Here is a 17,924-nt window from a genome sequence, read left to right as displayed (position 1 = left end):
GAGAGAGAGAAGAGAGAGAGAAGAGAGAGAGAGAAGAGAGAGAGAGAAGAGAGAAAGAAGAGAGAGAGAGAAGAGAGAGAGAGAAGAGAGGGGGAGGGAGAAGAGAGGGGGAGGGAGAAGAGAGGGGGAGAGAGAAGAGAAAGGGAGAGAGAAGAGAAGAGAAAGGGAGAGAGAAGAGAAGAGAAAGGGAGAGAGAAAAGAAGAGAAAGGGAGAGAGAAGAGAAGAGAGGGAGAGGAAAGAGAAGAGAGGGAGAGAAAAGAGAAGAGTGGGAGAGAAAAGAGAAGAGTGGGAGAGAAAAGAGAAGAGTGGGAGAGAAAAGAGAAGAGAGGGAGAGAAAAGAGAAGAGAGGGAGAGAAAAGAGAAGAGAGGGAGAGAAAAGAGAAGAGAGGGAGAGAAAAGAGAAGAGAGGGAGAGAAAAGAGAAGAGAGGGAGAGAAAAGAGAAGAGAGCGAAAAAAAAACGAAGGGAGGGAGAGAAGAAGGAAAAGAGAGGGTAGAGAAGAGGTAGAAGAGAGGGAGAAGAGAGACGAGAGGCAATAAAAGAGACGAGAGGCAATAAGAGAGACGAGAGACAATAAGAGAGACGAGAGACAAAAAGAGAGACGAGAGACAATAAGAGAGACAAGAGGCAACAGGAGAGGGAAAGGGACGAAAGGCAATAAGAGGGGACGAGAGGCAATAAGAGAGAGACCAGAGGCAGTAAGAGAGAGACGAGAGACAATAAGAGAGAGACGAGAGGCAATAAGAGAGAGACGAGAGGCAATAAGAGAGAGACGAGAAGCAATAAGACAGAGACGAGAGGCAATAAGACAGAAAAGAGAGAGGAGGTAAAAAAGAGAGAGATAAAGAGGTAGAGAAGGGAAAGAGAGAAATGGAGGCAGGGGAGGGAAAAAGAGATGGCTATGAGGGGAAAGTGAAAGAGACAGAGAAGAGGCAAAGAAAGAGAAGGGGCACACGGGACAGGCACAGACAACCCAAAAAAGGAAACATAGAAAAAGACAAAAAAGGCGGATATAAAAAATAACAAAAAAGGCGACAAAAAAGTTGACAAAAAAAACGACAACAAACAAAACAAAGAGGAAAGAAGCCAATAAAAAAGGAACCAAAACAGTGACAAAAAAACCGTCAAAAAACGGAATCAAAAAGGCATCGAAAAATTTAAAAAAGGACCTAAATAGAGAAAAAAGACAAAAAGGCAACGACAAGTCTACAAAACACACGACAAACAAACAAAATTTGCAAAAAAAGGCGAGAAAAAATGAGACAACAAAAGTCACTAAAAAGAAGTCAATAAAGCGACACAAAAAGAGGTCATAAAAGAGAAAAAAAGCGACATAAGAAAGTTGACATAAAAAACGATAAAAAGCCACCAAAAAAAAAACGAAGAAAAGGCCATAAAAAGAAATCAAAAAAGCATCGAAAAAATTTAAAAAGTACCTAAACTGAGAAAAAAAGACAAAACGGCAACGAAAATTCCACAAAACACATGATAAGCAAAAAAAAATTGCAAAAAAGGGCAAGAAAAAATGTGACAACAAAAGTCACTAAAAAAAAGTCAATAAAGTGACACAAAAAGAGGTCACAAAAGTGAAAAAAAGCGAGAAAAGAAAGTCGACATAAAAAACGACAAAAAGCTACAAAAAAAAACGAAGAAAAGGCCATAAAAAGGAACCAAAGGAGTGACAAAAAAAATGGTCAAAAAGTTATTTAGGTAGAACTTTCCCCGCCCTGAAGTACAAGCGAACAAATACAGCTTCTGCGAAAATTTTATGAAGTACATTTTTTTATAACTCCTATTAGTTAAAATGTATGATTGTTGGAGTACAAGTGGATAAGAATACTATGGGTTTGTTTCAACATTTTAGCAAGGACACGTATCAGATTGTTGTAATAACAGTACTGTACACTCCAATTTTCGGAAAAATAAGGCGAGCCATTCTTAACGTAATCAATAAAACAGATTGTCTTTCAGATTTGAGTCACCGTGTATAAGTAATTCTAGAAACTGTGAATGTATTGATAAACCACAAGTCATAATATTTTGCATATTTTAGATAGAATTGAGCAAAATTTTGAGATGGCGTCATCAATTTTTGGGAGGAAATAAAATAAGAGGACACATTAAGTCTAGGGTGAAAAAAAAACTCAACACGGATTCATAAACCACAAGTGCAGGAACATCTTAATATATAGCATTTAAATAACATTTTTGTTGTAAATTTTAGAGATGACGTCATATCGTTGTTAGTGTTTTGGTTTACATACATGTAAAATTTGACAAAAATCGATCTGGTGGTTTCGGAAATTATCTGTCTAATAAACATCGATACAGATAGATGGAAACGGTGGACCTATTTTTTCGTACTCTATCCGTCATGAAACATCGAGAAAACATAAAAGCAGCCAGTCGCCAGATGAACCCGATTACAATACTTCCTTAACTTACGCTCGGGCAGTAAAGAGCCCCCAAGCTTCGTTGAAACATTTTCAATAACAAAATATCAGAAATCATCGAGGTCTTTTCAAATTCTTTCAGAATTTCAAATATAAGGCACTAGAGACCAGTATGACTCGAGATTTTTTCAAATTTTGCAAAAGAAAACACAAAGGACCAGGATTTTTTTTTTGATGACTTATTCTTGGGAACCATATATAACATTACAATACATATAGATCTTTTTTACGTATTCCCTTGAAATATTCAAACATTTCAATTCTGATTATGATTTATATTCAATTTTAGAAATATTTAAGTTGCACAAAATTACATACATGCAGTTTATCATCCTGATAATGAAACTACAATTAACTCACATTCTACTCTTAAATAATGGTCGTTGAAAGTCATAATACTATAATAAAGTTTCTTCGTTATGTGTACGATAACGTTAACATCCTTTAAATAATACTCGAAGTAAAGAAAAATGCCAATGTTTGTAAAAAATGTATGGTTGTAATTACACGTTTAACCAAAAAACAAAGATAAGAGCTCTATAAAAGCCAGCTTTCCAAGTCTAAAGACATCAGTTTCTGAAATTATCAACAACATGCAGTTCGTGGTACGGTTCCTTGCTATCCTCGTAATTTTTGGTGAGTTTAAACTATTGTTTGCCACTGAAATCGAAGTCACTGCTTTTTGAGACTGTATTTAAAAAACGATGCAGAATTAGGATTGAAAATTTCAGTTTTAAAAGTTAGGTCTGCCATTTTTGCTTCCCAGGAGTATAGGTATAGTGGCACAAGAGATATAGTGGTTTCATGATTTTGACTTTTGCAACTCTGTGAATAAAGAGAATCTTTAATTAATACGGCTGAAGATAAGTTGGTTCTCCTTACAAGAAGCATGCCAGGCAAACAAAGAAACAGCCTCTATTTAAGTTTGCTATAATGTCATAAATTTGCATCTATATAAACAGCTGCATTATTCGTTGAGAAGTGTAGTTAAGGAAACCGCTGTATCTCGTGGGCCAGTCTACAATATATGGGCGAATAAGGAAATATAAGGGACATTTTTTTCAGCTACTATTATGACACCCGACGTAACGAATGGAAAACCACAGGGTGTTGAAGACTCACTGCGAAAAATAATCGGAACAGTGTCTAATGCTGGATAGCAGATTCACTCCCGTGGACACTCTGTAAACATGTATGAATTAATTGATTAATTATACATTTGGTCCAAATTTCTCTTTCCTTGAAATATTTCCTAATCCCGAATTTCTTTAATATTATTAGATTGCATGTTAAAAAAAATGATCGAAGTTTAACTTAAGAAATAAAATAAAAAAGTGTCATAACCATTTTCCGACAAGAAAACAATTTTTAGATTTATAATTTCCATCATTAAAAATAAAAATAATCATTAAAATAACGACACAATTTAATCACGTCTGCCGTATGTAATAACAGAGGTGCGACTGAAAACTGAACTGAAAATCATTTATGGTACTCGTAATTTAAGACAAATAGCGATAACACTTATCAACCTCTAGACGTGAGAGTGAAACAGAAACTAAACTAAAAGATGTTTTCTACGAATTGCAATAACCAGATCACAATGCCGACGGTCCAGACTTCTTTATTGCTCTGACATCCGCTTATTGAATAAAACAATACATTTTATTTTGATTTTTGATGTTGTAGTTCACATTTGGTTAATTATAACTAGTCTATATCTAGGGGAAGCACAGCATCCCATGGCCTCCCCCTAGCTACGGTCCTCCCTAGGGGTTAGAAATATCGAGAAAATATAAAGTACCAGATTTCCCGATAGACTCCATTACTGTACCTCCTTAGGTTATCCTCGAAAAACAAATCGAAAGAATGTCACGTAGAAATTAGTTTGATTTGAATGAGTTCTTCCCCTCAAAACAGAAGATCAAAACTATTAAGTAGTAAGCTACAAACGACAAAATATTCTGAATACCATTTTCAGTAAAATGGGGTGACTCGTTCTTAATTTGATCAATAAAAAATATGAATCACAAGTTAAAACTCATCAAATTATGCACATTTTGGGTAGAATTTATTCGGCAAAATTTTGAGATAACGTCATCAATCTTTAAGGGGAATAAACAGATTTATTTTGATTAACAATTTACCATCCTTGACTTTAAAACCTCTGCAAGAGTTCAAAGCATTCAGTTTTGCAATTGACTGATTTATTATTTTTCAGACACCCTGTATAAGCAAATTAAAAAAATATGAATGCAATGATAAATTACAAGTCTAGACTGATCATATTTTGCACATTTTAGATAGGATTTATTCGGCAAAATTTTGAGATAATGTAATGAATTTTTTGGGGTTGATTGACAGATACACTTTGATTAAAAAGTTGCCATGCTTACAATAACTTCAAGACGTCTGCCAAGATTTCAAAGTATTCAGTTTTGGAATTCTTGATTTAAACAATAAAAAAAAAATTGATTCATTTTTTTTTTAAGACACCTAAAAAATATTAATGCAGTGATAAATCACAAGTATAAACTCATCATACTTTGCACATTTAAGATAGGAATTGTTCACGAAAATTTTGAGGTGCCGTCATCAATTTTTTGGAGGGGATAAGTAAATACATTTTCGAAGGAGAGAGGAGAGAGGAGAGAGGAGAGAGGAGAGAGGAGAGAGGAGAGAGGAGAGAGGAGAGAGGAGAGAGAGAGGAGAGAGGAGAGAGGAGAGAGGAGAGAGGAGAGAGGAGAGAGGAGAGAGGAGAGAAGAGAGAGAGGCAGAGAAGAGAGAAGAGAGAGGCAGAGAAGAGAGAAGAGAGAGGCAGAGAAAAGAGAAGAAAGAGGCAGAGAAAAGAGAAGAGAGAGGCAGAGAAAAGAGAAGAGAGAGGCAGAGAAGAAGGAAAAGTGAGGGTGAGAAGAAGAGGAAGAGAGGAAGAGGAGAGGGAGAGAAGATGGAGAAGAGAGGGAGAGAAGAGAGGGAGAGAAGAGAGAGAAGAGGGAGAAGAGAGGGTAGAGGAGAGGGAGAAGAGAGGGTAGAGAAGAGGGAGAAGAAAGGGAGAAGAGAGGGTAGAGAAGAGGGAGAGAAGAGAGGGAGAGAGAGAGAGAAGAAGGGGAGAGAAGAGGGAGAAGAGAGGGTAGAGGAGAGGGAGAAGAGAGGGTAGAGAAGAGGGAGAATAGAGGGTAGAGAAGAGGGAGAAGAGGGGAAGAAGAGAACAAGACGAGAGAGGGAAAAGTCGGAGAAGAGAAAGAGAAGAGGCTATAAGAGAGAGACAAGAAGCAATAAAAGAGAGACGAGAGGCAATAAGACAGAAAAGAGAGAGGAGGTAAAAAAGAGGGAGATAAAGAGGAGAGAAAGAGAGGGAGGTAGAGAAGGGAAAGAGAGAGAAATGTAGGTAGGGGAGGGAAAAAGAGATGGTTATGAGGGGAAAGAGAAAGAAACAGAGAAGAGGCAAAGAAAGAGAAGGGGCACACGGGACAGACACAGACAACCCAAAAAAGGGAACATAGAAAAAGACAAAAAAGGCGGACATAAAAAATAACAAAAAAAGCGACAAAGAAGTTGACAAAAAAAACGACAACAGACAAAACAAAGAGGAAAGAAGCCAATAAAAAAGGTACCAAAACAGTGACAAAAAGAGAAAAAAACCGTCAAAAAAAGGAATCAAAAAGGCATGGAGAAAATTGAAAAAGGCCCTAAACAGAGAAAAAAAGACAAAAAGGCAACGAGAAAATTCCACAAAACACGTGACAAGCAAAAAAATTTGTAAAAAAAAAGGCGAGAAAAAATGCGACGACAAAAGTCACTAAAAAAGAGGTCAATAAAGCGACACAGAAAGGGGTCATAAAAATGAACAAAACAAAAGGTAATAAAAAAAAACGACAAAAAAAGGGCGAAAAAAAGGCCATAAATAAGGAACTCAAAAATGCGACAGAAAAAGGGTAATAAAAAAAGGGACCAAATATAAGTAGGAAAAAAAGTGAAAAAAGGGGCCAAAAAAAGGCGACAAGAGAAAGTCGACATAAAAAACGACTAAAAGTCACAAAAAAAATGAAGAAAATGCCATAAAAAGGAACCAAATGAGTGTATTTTTTGCCCATATTCCCTTGAGATACCCATTTATAATTATTGTGATTCACATTCAATTTTAGAAATATTTAAGTTGCACAAAATTACATACATGCAGTTTATCATCCTGATAATAAAACTACAATTAACTCACATTCTACCCTTAAATAATGGTCGTTGAAAGTCATAACTAGAGAGCGGATTTCTGTCGGGCTAGACAAGGCCAAACTCGGTACGGCTCGTACGGGATGGGAATTCATTGCAGTTACCGGCTGCACTTCGTTTATTTGAGATTAGAATAACGCTGCTTCGTTGCACTCTGCTGTTAATTCCACTTCTCATTTAGTTAGCCGTTTGATTAATAAATCGTTAATTGTATTTATGGAATCAAGTGACAATTAAATTCAGTGATTACCTATCACCCGCTACTGAGTCCCGGCGATGCAGCGCGTCCCCACTAAAATCTTGACGTAGCCCGACAGAAATCCGCTGTCTAATAATAACACTATAACAAAGTTTCTTCGTTATGTGTACGATAACGTTAACATCCTTTAACTAATACTTGAAGTAAAGAAATATGCCAATGTTTGATAAAAAATGTATGGTTGTAATTACTAGTTTAACCGAAAAACAAAGATAAGAGCTCTATAAAAGCCAGCTTTCCAAGTCTAAAGACATCAGTTTCTGAATTTATCAACAACATGCAGTCCGTAGTACGGTTCCTTGTTATCGTCGTAATTTTTGGTGAGTTCAAACTATTGTCTACCACTGAAATCGAAGTTACTGCTTTTTAAGACCGCATTTAATAAACGATGCAGAATTAGAGTTGAAAATTTCAGTTTAAAAGTTAGGTTTGCAATTAACGGACACTTTTTCAGCTACTATTATGATGCCCTACGAAACGAACGGAAAACCACAACTGTACCCAGTGGACAAATTGCTTTCTTTACCCCTGTCTTTCAATAAGTAAACATGTACGAATTAATTGATTAATACACTATGCAACAAATTAAAAAAAAATAAAATTCACAGAATGCACAGTATGTAGTTAAAATTTCTTACCTCAAACTCAATTGAGGATTATACTTGAAAGAATCGTATCACATCAGGTTTCAAAATGAAAAGAGTTTATTGAATTTTTTGAAATCATACAAAATTAATAAAACAAAACTTTATTTTTCATTGAAAAAGGTCTTTTTTGTCGAACGATTGACATTCCTATTGTAGCCAGATCTCGCAGTATCCCTCTGAAGACACCAACAGAAGTCTGCAAGCATGGGTGGATACATAAAAGCGATATTTTTACGATTAAATGCAATCAAGTGTCCCAAAAAGTACGAAAAACAAAACACCCGTTATCTATATTTTGTGATGTGATATGAGGATAAAACATTTTTTTCTTTAGTATATGGAGTATAGCTACCCAACCTATCACATCAGGTTTCAAAATGAAAAGTGTTTATTGAATTTTTTGAAATCATACAAAATTAATAAAACAATACTTCATTTTTCATTGAAAAAGGTATTTTTTTTCGAACGATTGGCATTCCTATTGTAGCCAGATCTCGCAGTATCCGTCTGAAGACACCAACAGAAGTCTGCAAACATGGGTGGATACATAAAAGCGATATTTTTACGATTAAATGCAATCAAGTGTCCCATTAAGTAAGAAAAACAAAACACCCGTTATCTATGTTTTGTGATGTGATATGACTATAAAACATTTTTTTCTTTAGTATATGGAGTATACCCAACCTCAAACACTATCTGAACTTTCTGTGAATTTTTTAGTGTTGCATAGTGATATTAATACGTTTGGCCCAAATTTCTCTTCTCTTTAAATATTTCCTAATCCCCAATTTCCTTAATATTGTTAGATTGCAAATGAAAAAATTGGTCGAAGTTTAAGAAATAAAATAAAAAAGTGGCATACCATTTCCCGACAAGAAAACAATTTTTAGATTTAGAATTTCCATCATTAAAAATACTGTTCTTATGAAATAAAGCTAGTGTAAAATCAACTACAAACTTTGAACTGCAATATTAATTTTCATATAAAAAAAACGCAGTTCCATCTTGTTTTTGCACAATAAACAGCTTTTTCCAATAACAAAAATATCAAACAAAAATTTAGCATCTTTTTAAATACTTAATATTTGAAAATGTAAATAATGCTGTAATTACTGGTTGCATACATACAAAGATACTCATTAGCGACCACCTTTTAGAAGAAAAACTATATAACGTAAAAACATTATACACTAAACAAACAAATTATAAAACCTCAATCAACCCCATCTAAACAACCCTGCTTCCAAAAAAAAATTACTAATTTACAACAATCAAACCAAAAACAACACCAAACTCACTTAATCCTCACGCCGATACTCTTCCTAATCGCCTGCGTCAAAGCCTCCGTCTTGCCCATCTCCAGCGAATAAATCTCGGACCCCGCCATACTCGTAAACGGCGTATCGTGCCCCAAAGCGGCCGCCAACGCCGTCGCAATGGCCGTCTTCCCCGTCCCCGGCTGCCCGGCCAGCAACACGGCCCTACCGGCAATCCTCCCGTCGCGCACCATCTTCAGAACAATCCCTATGGCCCTCCGGGCAGACATCTGCCCCACCATGCCCTGAGACACATGACGCGCCTCGAGACTCTCATCCAGCCCGAGCCCCCGGATGTGGGAGTGCGCCCCAATGCGCTCCACGCGGGTTGTCTCGCGCACTTCGGCGATTTTCGCAGCTGCGGCAGACTGGAAGAAAGTGAGGTTAGGTCCGGCATTCAATCACTTTTTAACAGGTTGTAAAAGGAAAAAATGTGGGGGAAAAGGGGTTGTGGCGAGGTTTAGTGTTCAGGGGACGACTTACAGCCATTTGGTGTGTTTGTTTGAAAACCGGCGCGTTTGTGCACGAAATTCGAGATTTGGTTATGTTTGAGAACTGTCAACAGTACCAATCGCGGAGAAGGGGAAACGAAAGTCCCTGAGCTCAGGGTTTTAAAATAATTATTGTTATTATTAAAACAATTTTTTTTATTAAACTGAACTGGAATAAAAACAAACTTGTTTAATTGGTTTTTTTGTCGTAATTTAATCAAATTAATTATACAACTTACCGTCATAGTCAGAGCACCTGGTTAATTATACCACGATTTGCTTTATAGTGAGAGCAATATTGATCAAACACATTTATTACATACAGTCTGTTCGCAAAGTTTGTACCGCCCAAATTTTGTATTATAACACAACATATTATTTTAATTAAGTAAGTAATTTATGGTAAAAATATTTCGTCCTCTGGAACTCTGGAAAAAACCTGATTTGCGATGTCCGTTTCAACTTTGGCCATAGCTTGTGCTAAAGCAGGCCCCACTTCTGTAAAAAGGTCCATTGCATTGTCGTTCGCCGCCTTCAAAATTTCCCTGCTCAACTGCTCATTTCCATCAATAAGATTCCCGAAGTCAGCAACCAGCTTTTCAGGCACTAGTTCCAGTATAGCAGAAGTTATACGAATGTGCTTTTTGTTCCGTTTTAAGTACTTTTCACACTTGAGGTCATAAGTAATTAAAACGTTATCTAAAAATAAAATTAGCTGAAACACCCTATAGCCACTCGTTACGTGGAGGGACTCGATTGGTCGATAATTTGAGAAACATGGTAGAAAAAAATTGAAAACTTGCCCATAATGATTTCACATTTCCCGTGCCCATTTATGGTAAAAAGTAACATTCGACCGGTCATTCTATAATTGGCTTTCGCAATAAGTTTCTTGGTTGTTGTTTTCATGTACCAAGTGCAGTTCTCATCGTCAAGGTTTATTCTAAAACGAAGAATTTTCTTAAATGGAAACTTTTCTTCCAATTAATATACTTTGTATCGAATATTGTCAAGTTCGATCCTCCATAAATCTTTAAGTCGGAGTAGTGCTGTTTCAGAGTGATCGATCCAGCGCTATCATCCCCAAATTCGAGTAGTGGGATGACCAAAGGTTCCAAGGGTACTATTCCTAGTTCCCGATTTCCTCCCCGAAACTGTTGGACACCATCCATGACATTCAAATCTAAACAATGGTTTAGGTTTGGGTCGGATTTTCTACATTTCTTGATTCCTGGAGCTACCACAAAAGTTATTCTCTTGGTAAGAAGGTGTTTGGTACTCACGAAGTTGTTTGGAAGAGGTGGAGGCAACAAAAATTAGCAAAATTATGACCAACATAGCGTTCAAGAAGACACTTGAAGACTAGTCAATTGTGCTAGGATTTACTAGAAACATGGGCAAGTTTTTTTTATAACAATTGTACTTTAGCTAGATCGTTAATCTTAACGAGAAATAAATCGTTCATGCAGTTTTTTTTGACTGAAAAATGGGAAAGAAACTGCATAACAATTAAATTCATTATTGCAACGCAAGGTTGTAAGTACTTAATTAACACTTAATGAGTGTAAGTGTAGCTTAAAACGACGGTTCTTTACGTATGGCTTTTTAATTGTTAATAAATTTCAATATAAGTAAACAATCAAGTATAAAAAAAACAGCAGACTTCTGATACTATTATTTGCTTAGTACAACCGTTGGTATAATAAATAACTAATGCAATTCAAAGTTGTTACAATAAATTAGGTAGGGCATAATTGAGGTTGGAATAAAAATTCAAGGACGACTACACGTTTTAAACGCACTTGTGGACTCATTTTCCTAAGCACAAACTAATTCTCAATAATAAATTTGAAATACTGTTGTTGTAATCCCTCAAAAACCAGTTCAGGATTTTTTTTTTTAATAAAAATTCAAGGTAAAAATCAATCAATATTATCTGTAATGTATTTGAATTTTATTACTAAACAATTATGGCAAAAACAACTCATCCTCTGGCACTCTCGAAAACACTCGATTGAAAACTTCCTTTTCGTACTTCCCTATGGCTTCATTGAAAGCTGGAGCCACATCTGCGTACACTTGCTCAGAATTTTCGTTGATCGTCTTTAGGACTTCGTTACTCAACTGTTCGTTCCCGTCAACCAAATTCTCGAAACCAAAAACGACTCTTTTTGGTTTTAGATTGAGCGTAAAATCAGTCACACGTATATGTTTTTGGTCCTTTTTTGTGTACTTTTCACATTTTATGTTGTAGACACCTTCGTATTCATCTGAAAATGACACGATTTTTCAGAGTCAGCTACGACTATAAATTTTGTTGAATCTTACACACGGTATTGTTACATTTCCCTTTGCCGTTTATGGGGAAAAGTAACAGTTTCCCAGTCATTTTATAATCAGCTTCCATTCGGACAAAGTCTGTGTGGCCTTTGAACCGCCAATAGCAGTTTTCATCACCGAAATCCGCCCTAAAATAGTGAGTAGATTTACCAACTTTGTATTATTGTATTACACAATACTCACTCGGAATCGGATATAGTAAAATTCGTTGCTCCAAACAGCTTCAAATTTTCGTACACCTGTCGTACACCAACTGCTCCACCACTTGAATCTCCAAATTCAATTTTTTCAATAACCAGAGGTTCTAGAGGAAAAATTCCCAGGTCCTTGTTACCTTGTTTAAGCCTTCCCGCTGCGTCAGGCACACTTTTAGCCAAACAGTCGCCTAGTTTTGGGTCAGATTTTCGGCATTTTTGGATTTCTGGTGCTGTGAATTGAAAATATTTTGGAAATGGGGAAAAAAGGGTTTCGGTACTAACGTAAACTTTTGCTAGAGACACCAACTAGGACAAGTGATAAAAGTACGATCAGCATTTTTACAAAACTGTCTGAAGAGTTTAGATAAAATGCCGGTTTAAGAAAGAGTTGTTTTATATATTTGTTTAACCATCGACTTTGTATTTTTTGTTCTTATTTGATGACGTACTTTAATGAAGCTGTAACCAAAAAACGTTTTTGTAAAACATGTTTTTGACAAGTCTATGGTAATAGTGCTAGTGGCCACGTGTTTACATTCTCATACAGGGTTCAAGGCGTATACCTATGGTATCTAATTAATTACACTGGTTAGGTAGTTTTCGCAATTCTTGTTTTGCCGGAAAAAGCACAGTCCATTTTTTATACTTCTTGAATAGCTGTGTTATCATTTTAAATTATTTCTTTGTTTTGTGTATTATTAACTTAGTTTTAATGTCCCTTGAACTACTTGTTTTTTTGTTCTTTAAACTCTTAACTAGTTTCTTTAGACGCATTCTTATTTCTATTTCATAAAATAGAGTTAGTCGGTCTGTTTTGTTACCTAGAAGAAATCGTATGCAGGGCCAAAAGCCCTATAAAAGCGAAAACACTGAGTCAAGTCCTGAGGTTGCACTTTGGGAAGTTTCCGAACCGAAACCATTTTGGTATGATCCCTTTACAATAAATAGTTTTTACCTTGAGTTTATCACCTCTCTATATTTACATTTTTTTTCCATCAATTGTTGGTCTGGCGTTTGTTGAACTACCGTACACTGACCTAATCTGACAGCGATCATTTGTTATTGAGTTTTTTATCAAACAATAAAATAATCGATGATTGATTTTCGTTGTTTTTTAGTCATTTATTGACAATCAGTACTATCACACATCTTACACTATCTAGTCTTAACACTTATCCGAAAACACCTGATCCACGTTCTTAATCTCTCTTATTCTCCTGAATCTTCTCCACCAAGGACTTCACCCTATCACACTCGAACAGCGTCAACTTGATCCCGATCCTCTCCAGCTTGGGCAAATTTTCCAAAATCCTCTCCACATTCAAAGAATTAATCTTATTCCGGATCAACTCCAACGGCTTCGAACTATTCAACCCATCAAACTCCCCTTCCGTAAAATTCCTAATACTATTCCCCAACAAATGCTACTCCTCCAACTTCTGCAACTTCTTGAACGTCCCGGGCTGGATCTTCTCCACCTGGTTCGTCGGAAGCTCCATCTTCACCAACCCCGGAAAATTGGGCAACGTATTGGGATCAATCTGCTTGATCTGGCAGTGCTGCAGCCTCAGATTCTTCAAATTCTTCAAACCCTTGAAGTAGTTGGCCTCCAGAGGCCCCAAATATTGCTTCTCGATCCACAGAAACTCACAGTTTTGGGTCAGGTTTTCTGCATTTATTCTGCAACTATTTCGGTACTTATGTAGACTTTTAGTAGAAACCCAAACAAGTGATAAAAGTACGATTAGCATTTCCACTAAATTGTGTAAACAGTTGAAATAGTGTACAGGTTTTAAGAATGAATAAGTCCTCGACCTTGGACTTTTTTTTATTTATTCTATTGACGTAACTTAATCCACATGTTAACAAAAATCAGATCAAATTATAATACTGCCAATAATCATGTTTTTACATTATTTTCGTATATTGTTCAAGGCCTGTTTCTATGGTAATTAAACTAATGCAGTTTTCAAAATTCTTGATTCAATGCAAAAAGTACAGAGTTAAGTACTCGTATTTGTATATCATTTATTTAAAGACGTGAGCATTTAAATATACTCTACACAAAAGGCTCATTATCACGCTAAATGAAATATGTTTTATGTTATACAGGGTTTCTATAAATGACTATAGGGTTTCAATAAATGAATATAGGTCGCAGTAGGTCATGGGAGGGTGCCGCCTAGTACTTTATCACAGCATAGATAACAATCAGTAGGGACAGCTCGTGTCGGCGCCTTTGTTCTTTCTGACCCGAATTTTAAGCCGTCATGGATGGTCGTTGCCTAAACTATTCCTAGATGTCGCCACCCAATTTAAAAAGTATCACTTCATTTAAAATTTCAAAAATTGATTCGTGTACGCAATATTGCAAACTGTGTAGTTTGCTCAAATCGTATAATCATGAATCGCAATAAGAAAAAAAAAGTCGATATTTAAATTATAAACACGATGATTTGTTACAGTTTTTATTTTATTACTTATACAATTTGACAATTCGCACATTCTTTCCCTGAATACTTGAGGTTTAATTATCATTGTAAAAATAATGCAATAAATACATCTAAAAAGAAAGAGGTTTATTTAAGAAAAAATAAATAAATAAAATAAAAATTAAATTACAAAAAGGAAAAAAGTTAATGCTGCCAAATTATTTTTTTTCTATTAATTTTTTCACCTTTGGCATTTGTAAATTTAAAGCTAACATTTACAAATTTTAGTGCATAAAATAATCTCATCCTAGCATACAAAGCAAGCAAATAATCGTATGGAAAGTTTTGGCATGGATGAACAAATGTAGCTTGCTTATATAAATTTAAAAATTTCAACATAGTAGTTGTTTGTAAAATTATATTTTCAAAATTTTCACTAAAAATTTGCTCTAATTCACAAATGTAAAAAAAGAAATTATCGTTTGGCATATATAATTTACCAAATAACTCGCAATTCTTCGTTTGGTAGGCTCTGAAATGTGAATATATGCTTGTGTTGTCTAAACTTTTATGTTCATTTGCATATTTTTCACATTCACTACAACTATGTACTAATAAACATTTCCGAATTAGGTAGCCACAGATATACCTAATTGCGTTTTGTTCAGCTGTGTGAAAGTGATAATCACAATCTTTTAAGGTGGTCTTCTGCATCGTGGTGACTGATTCTTCTTCATCAAAACGACGACCTACATTTAACTTTAAAATTTCTTCCAAATCAGGCTCGCAGTTTTGATTACCTGTGTTAGTTTCATCAAAATAATCTTGTATGATTAATTTTCTAAAAGCCATTTGAAATTGATTAGATGTGGGGTTAATAGAATTTCCATTTTGTTTCCTAATCCATCCAAAACAGTTTTCTAGTGCGTCTTGGCAAAGGCAATGTTAATCCGGAAATGGTACACTTTGTAATGGACCGTAGGTAAAGGAGTATTTTATGAGGACTAAATATTTTTCGAGAATAGACTCTTTTAGTTATTAAAGAAAGTATCCATATTATTTATATATGTAGAAAGCTAAAAAAAAGTAGAGAAATAAACAGACAGGCATGATAATGTAATTATGGTAATTACTTTATACAAGAATAAATATAAAAATAAGAACAGCACCTGTTAAATTGTTTAATAATTTCAAAAATTTTACGAAAAAAACGCATTTTACCTAACAACTTAACCCGTAAGCGTAATATCATATAAAGTAAAATTTTTATTAAAAAAAAAATATTACAAAAAAAAATACATATTTGTCGACTCGCATAAAGTGCAGGCAATTGGTATGGGTCGACGCAGGTAAGAATAATTAAGGAATTCATGAAACCGGAAGTCCATAGGGATTAAGCGAAAAAAGATATTTGACAAAATGTACGGCTTGGGTCATTTTTACCCACGCGCGACTGCTTATGGGTTAAGCAACGTCTCAAAATAAAACTCAAGATTGTGTAGGTCAAAAAAATATATATATATACATGATGAATAAAAAAATTGTTTATTGAGTGAAGGTCTGCTTATATAATTTTTTGTTACGTGTAGTTTGTTTCTTATTACTTTTATATTAAATTTTACCACAACAACGGAATCATATATAATAAATTTTTTATATTTATTTCATAACCACCGTTGTTGTTCGTTTGCGACGACTTTTTAAACAAAAAGTGTGTTATGTTTACTATCTTTTCCAAGAATTTCAAACACGAGGGAGAGAATAAGGCAGGCGCACAACAGGGATCCTGTATGAAAATTCATCGGACGAAGATTTTACCTTTTATTGTGAAAATTACATTTTTATACTATTTGTACAATTCTACTGGAAAAGCAGTCTTAAACAAGCAAAACCGGCAAAAATATTGTAACAAAACTGCCAAATTTCAAATATTTTAGACGTCAGTTGGGCGCCCTCATTCGGTCATAAAGCGAACGACCACCCACGAAAACGGGTCACGAAAAACGGCGAGCCGTCCCTACTGATTGTTATCTATGCTGTGACTTTATTATATGTGCTTTAATAAATGCTCGACGACAAATACCACACGCATCTGTATAACTGTTTGCCTAAGTGCTTCATACCTTATGTTTAGGCTTCGGATTTTAGGTCGTTAAAAATATTCAATATAAGAATGATAGTAAAAAACCATTTTATTTACCGACTAGTTTTAAACATCAAAGTGTTCTGCACAAAACAATTATATTTTCATAAAACACTTTCAAATTAGTACCAGTTTTAATCATGTATGAAGCACCATCTGATACAAACCATTTAACTTTTTTGTGTTCAGTTCCTTTGGCCACAATAAAGCTATAAATTAATAATTAAATAAATTATAATAATTTCAATGCCTAAAATTAACAATAGCACACCCAATGATTGTTTATAAATCTCGAGATTGTGTCGCTATTAGTTTTATCATGCTGCTTCAAAGCTAGTAGAAATGGACCGCCAGCTTCTTCAGAAGATAACTTTCCAATTACTAAAAATGGGCTATGTACCTTTCTAATCTGTCCGTTGTCTCATCGACGCTAATCCAAATATTATTATCGCCAATAGAATTTCTAATTTGTTTAATTACCTGTAAATTATAAAATTTATGTTAAACAGTTTTTAAATAAAAATCCTAGTGCTCACCATATCGTAATATTTCGGTAAATATTTCTTACTCGGAGTACTTTCTGAGGGTAAATGCCTTCCTATATATTTATGCATAAAATTTTTAAACTAGAACAACTAACTTTATTCAATGGAATATCTGCTGCGGTAAATAAACATAAATCGGTGCAAAATTTCGTAAAATCATTGTCGGAACTAATGTTTAATAAAGTCTGTTTACTGGATTTATTCCCGTTCTTTTTATGTGCATCGCCACTGCTGTGTTGTTCGAAGTGTGATTTTTTTTCGCACTTAAACTAGGGAACAAAATGTGAACATAATTCAAGCTTCGGTATTTTAAATGTTTACTTACAACTTTTCCAGACACTTTGCAGAATAACTCATTGTCTTTAGTTGAAGAAGGAAATTGAAAATTTGTGTCCAAATTATTCCCTAACCATAATTTGATTTTATCTTTCATTGATGATTTTACCTTAGGCATTTTGAGGATTCTTTACTGTATGCACAAAAATCAAAATTAGCCCCAGCACACTCACTAACACGCAAAGACACTCAGTATCACGAACAATAAACTTCTAAAATAAAATGCTTTTTCAGCCTCAGCTTCTTCAAATTCTTCAACCCCTTGAAGTAGTTGGCCTCCAGAGGACCCAAATACTGCTTCTCGATCCACAGAAACTCCAGCTTGTTCAGCTGCAGGAACACCTGGTTGTCGAAGAAGCGAAGAGTGGTGAGTTTACGGCAGCAGCCCTTAAACACCCTCGTCGCGATGTTGGGAAAACCGTGGTTGATCCAAATTGTCAAGATCTCCAAATTGGGGAAATTGTGGAAAAATTCGGGCTCGATGTCCGAGATGTTGCTGGATTGTATCACTATGTCCTTGGTTCCGAAACTCGGGTGG

General features: G+C 35.2%; 3 protein-coding genes across 3 annotated transcripts; 1 reads left to right on the top strand and 2 right to left on the bottom strand.

Annotated features, from left to right (window-relative positions):
- Positions 1–103: 103 nt before the first annotated feature.
- On the top strand, positions 104–5,610 carry LOC135140120 (octapeptide-repeat protein T2-like; the record flags this gene model as incomplete). Its single annotated transcript, XM_064070533.1, has 2 exons — positions 104–492; positions 5,088–5,610. Coding segments are annotated over 2 exons (912 nt in total), but the record flags the coding sequence as incomplete, so codon positions are not given.
- Positions 5,611–9,790: 4,180 nt separating this feature from the next.
- On the bottom strand, positions 9,791–10,731 carry LOC135140119 (uncharacterized). The gene is made up of 4 exons (XM_064070532.1): positions 10,677–10,731; positions 10,387–10,630; positions 10,197–10,336; positions 9,791–10,092 (listed from the first exon to the last, which is right to left on the bottom strand). The coding sequence occupies exons 1-4, from the start codon at positions 10,729–10,731 to the stop codon at positions 9,791–9,793; spliced, it is 741 nt and encodes a 246-aa protein (XP_063926602.1).
- Positions 10,732–11,361: 630 nt separating this feature from the next.
- LOC135139985 (protein takeout-like) lies at positions 11,362–12,320 on the bottom strand. Its single transcript, XM_064070359.1, has 4 exons — positions 12,213–12,320; positions 11,917–12,160; positions 11,722–11,861; positions 11,362–11,663 (listed from the first exon to the last, which is right to left on the bottom strand). Exons 1-4 carry the CDS (start codon positions 12,265–12,267, stop codon positions 11,362–11,364), a joined length of 741 nt encoding a protein of 246 aa, XP_063926429.1. The 5' UTR covers positions 12,268–12,320.
- Positions 12,321–17,924: the final 5,604 nt, after the last annotated feature.

This window comes from Zophobas morio, unplaced genomic scaffold (assembly GCF_036711695.1).
Source record: "Zophobas morio isolate AGI-343-1 ecotype UQ-CSIRO unplaced genomic scaffold, CSIRO_AGI_Zmor_V1 ptg000038l, whole genome shotgun sequence".
In the NCBI taxonomy this organism is placed as follows: Eukaryota; Metazoa; Arthropoda; class Insecta; order Coleoptera; family Tenebrionidae; genus Zophobas; species Zophobas morio.
Note: the sequence above shows the minus strand (reverse complement) of the source record. Positions and strands in the feature narration are given on the sequence as shown.

Excerpts from the sequence above, each read along its gene's own strand:
- LOC135140119 (XM_064070532.1), bottom strand. The coding sequence starts at position 10,731 with ATGTTGGTCATAATTTTGCTAATTTTTGTTGCCTCCACCTCTTCCAAA. Across the intron at positions 10,337-10,386 it reads TTGACAATATTCGATACAAA|AATAAACCTTGACGATGAGA; the intron begins GTATATTAATTG and ends TCTTCGTTTTAG. Across the intron at positions 10,093-10,196 it reads GAAATGTGAAATCATTATGG|ATAACGTTTTAATTACTTAT; the intron begins GCAAGTTTTCAA and ends TTTTATTTTTAG.
- LOC135139985 (XM_064070359.1), bottom strand. The coding sequence starts at position 12,267 with ATGCTGATCGTACTTTTATCACTTGTCCTAGTTGGTGTCTCTAGCAAA. Across the intron at positions 11,862-11,916 it reads TTTACTATATCCGATTCCGA|GGCGGATTTCGGTGATGAAA; the intron begins GTGAGTATTGTG and ends TCACTATTTTAG. Across the intron at positions 11,664-11,721 it reads GAAATGTAACAATACCGTGT|ATGAATACGAAGGTGTCTAC; the intron begins GTAAGATTCAAC and ends TGTCATTTTCAG.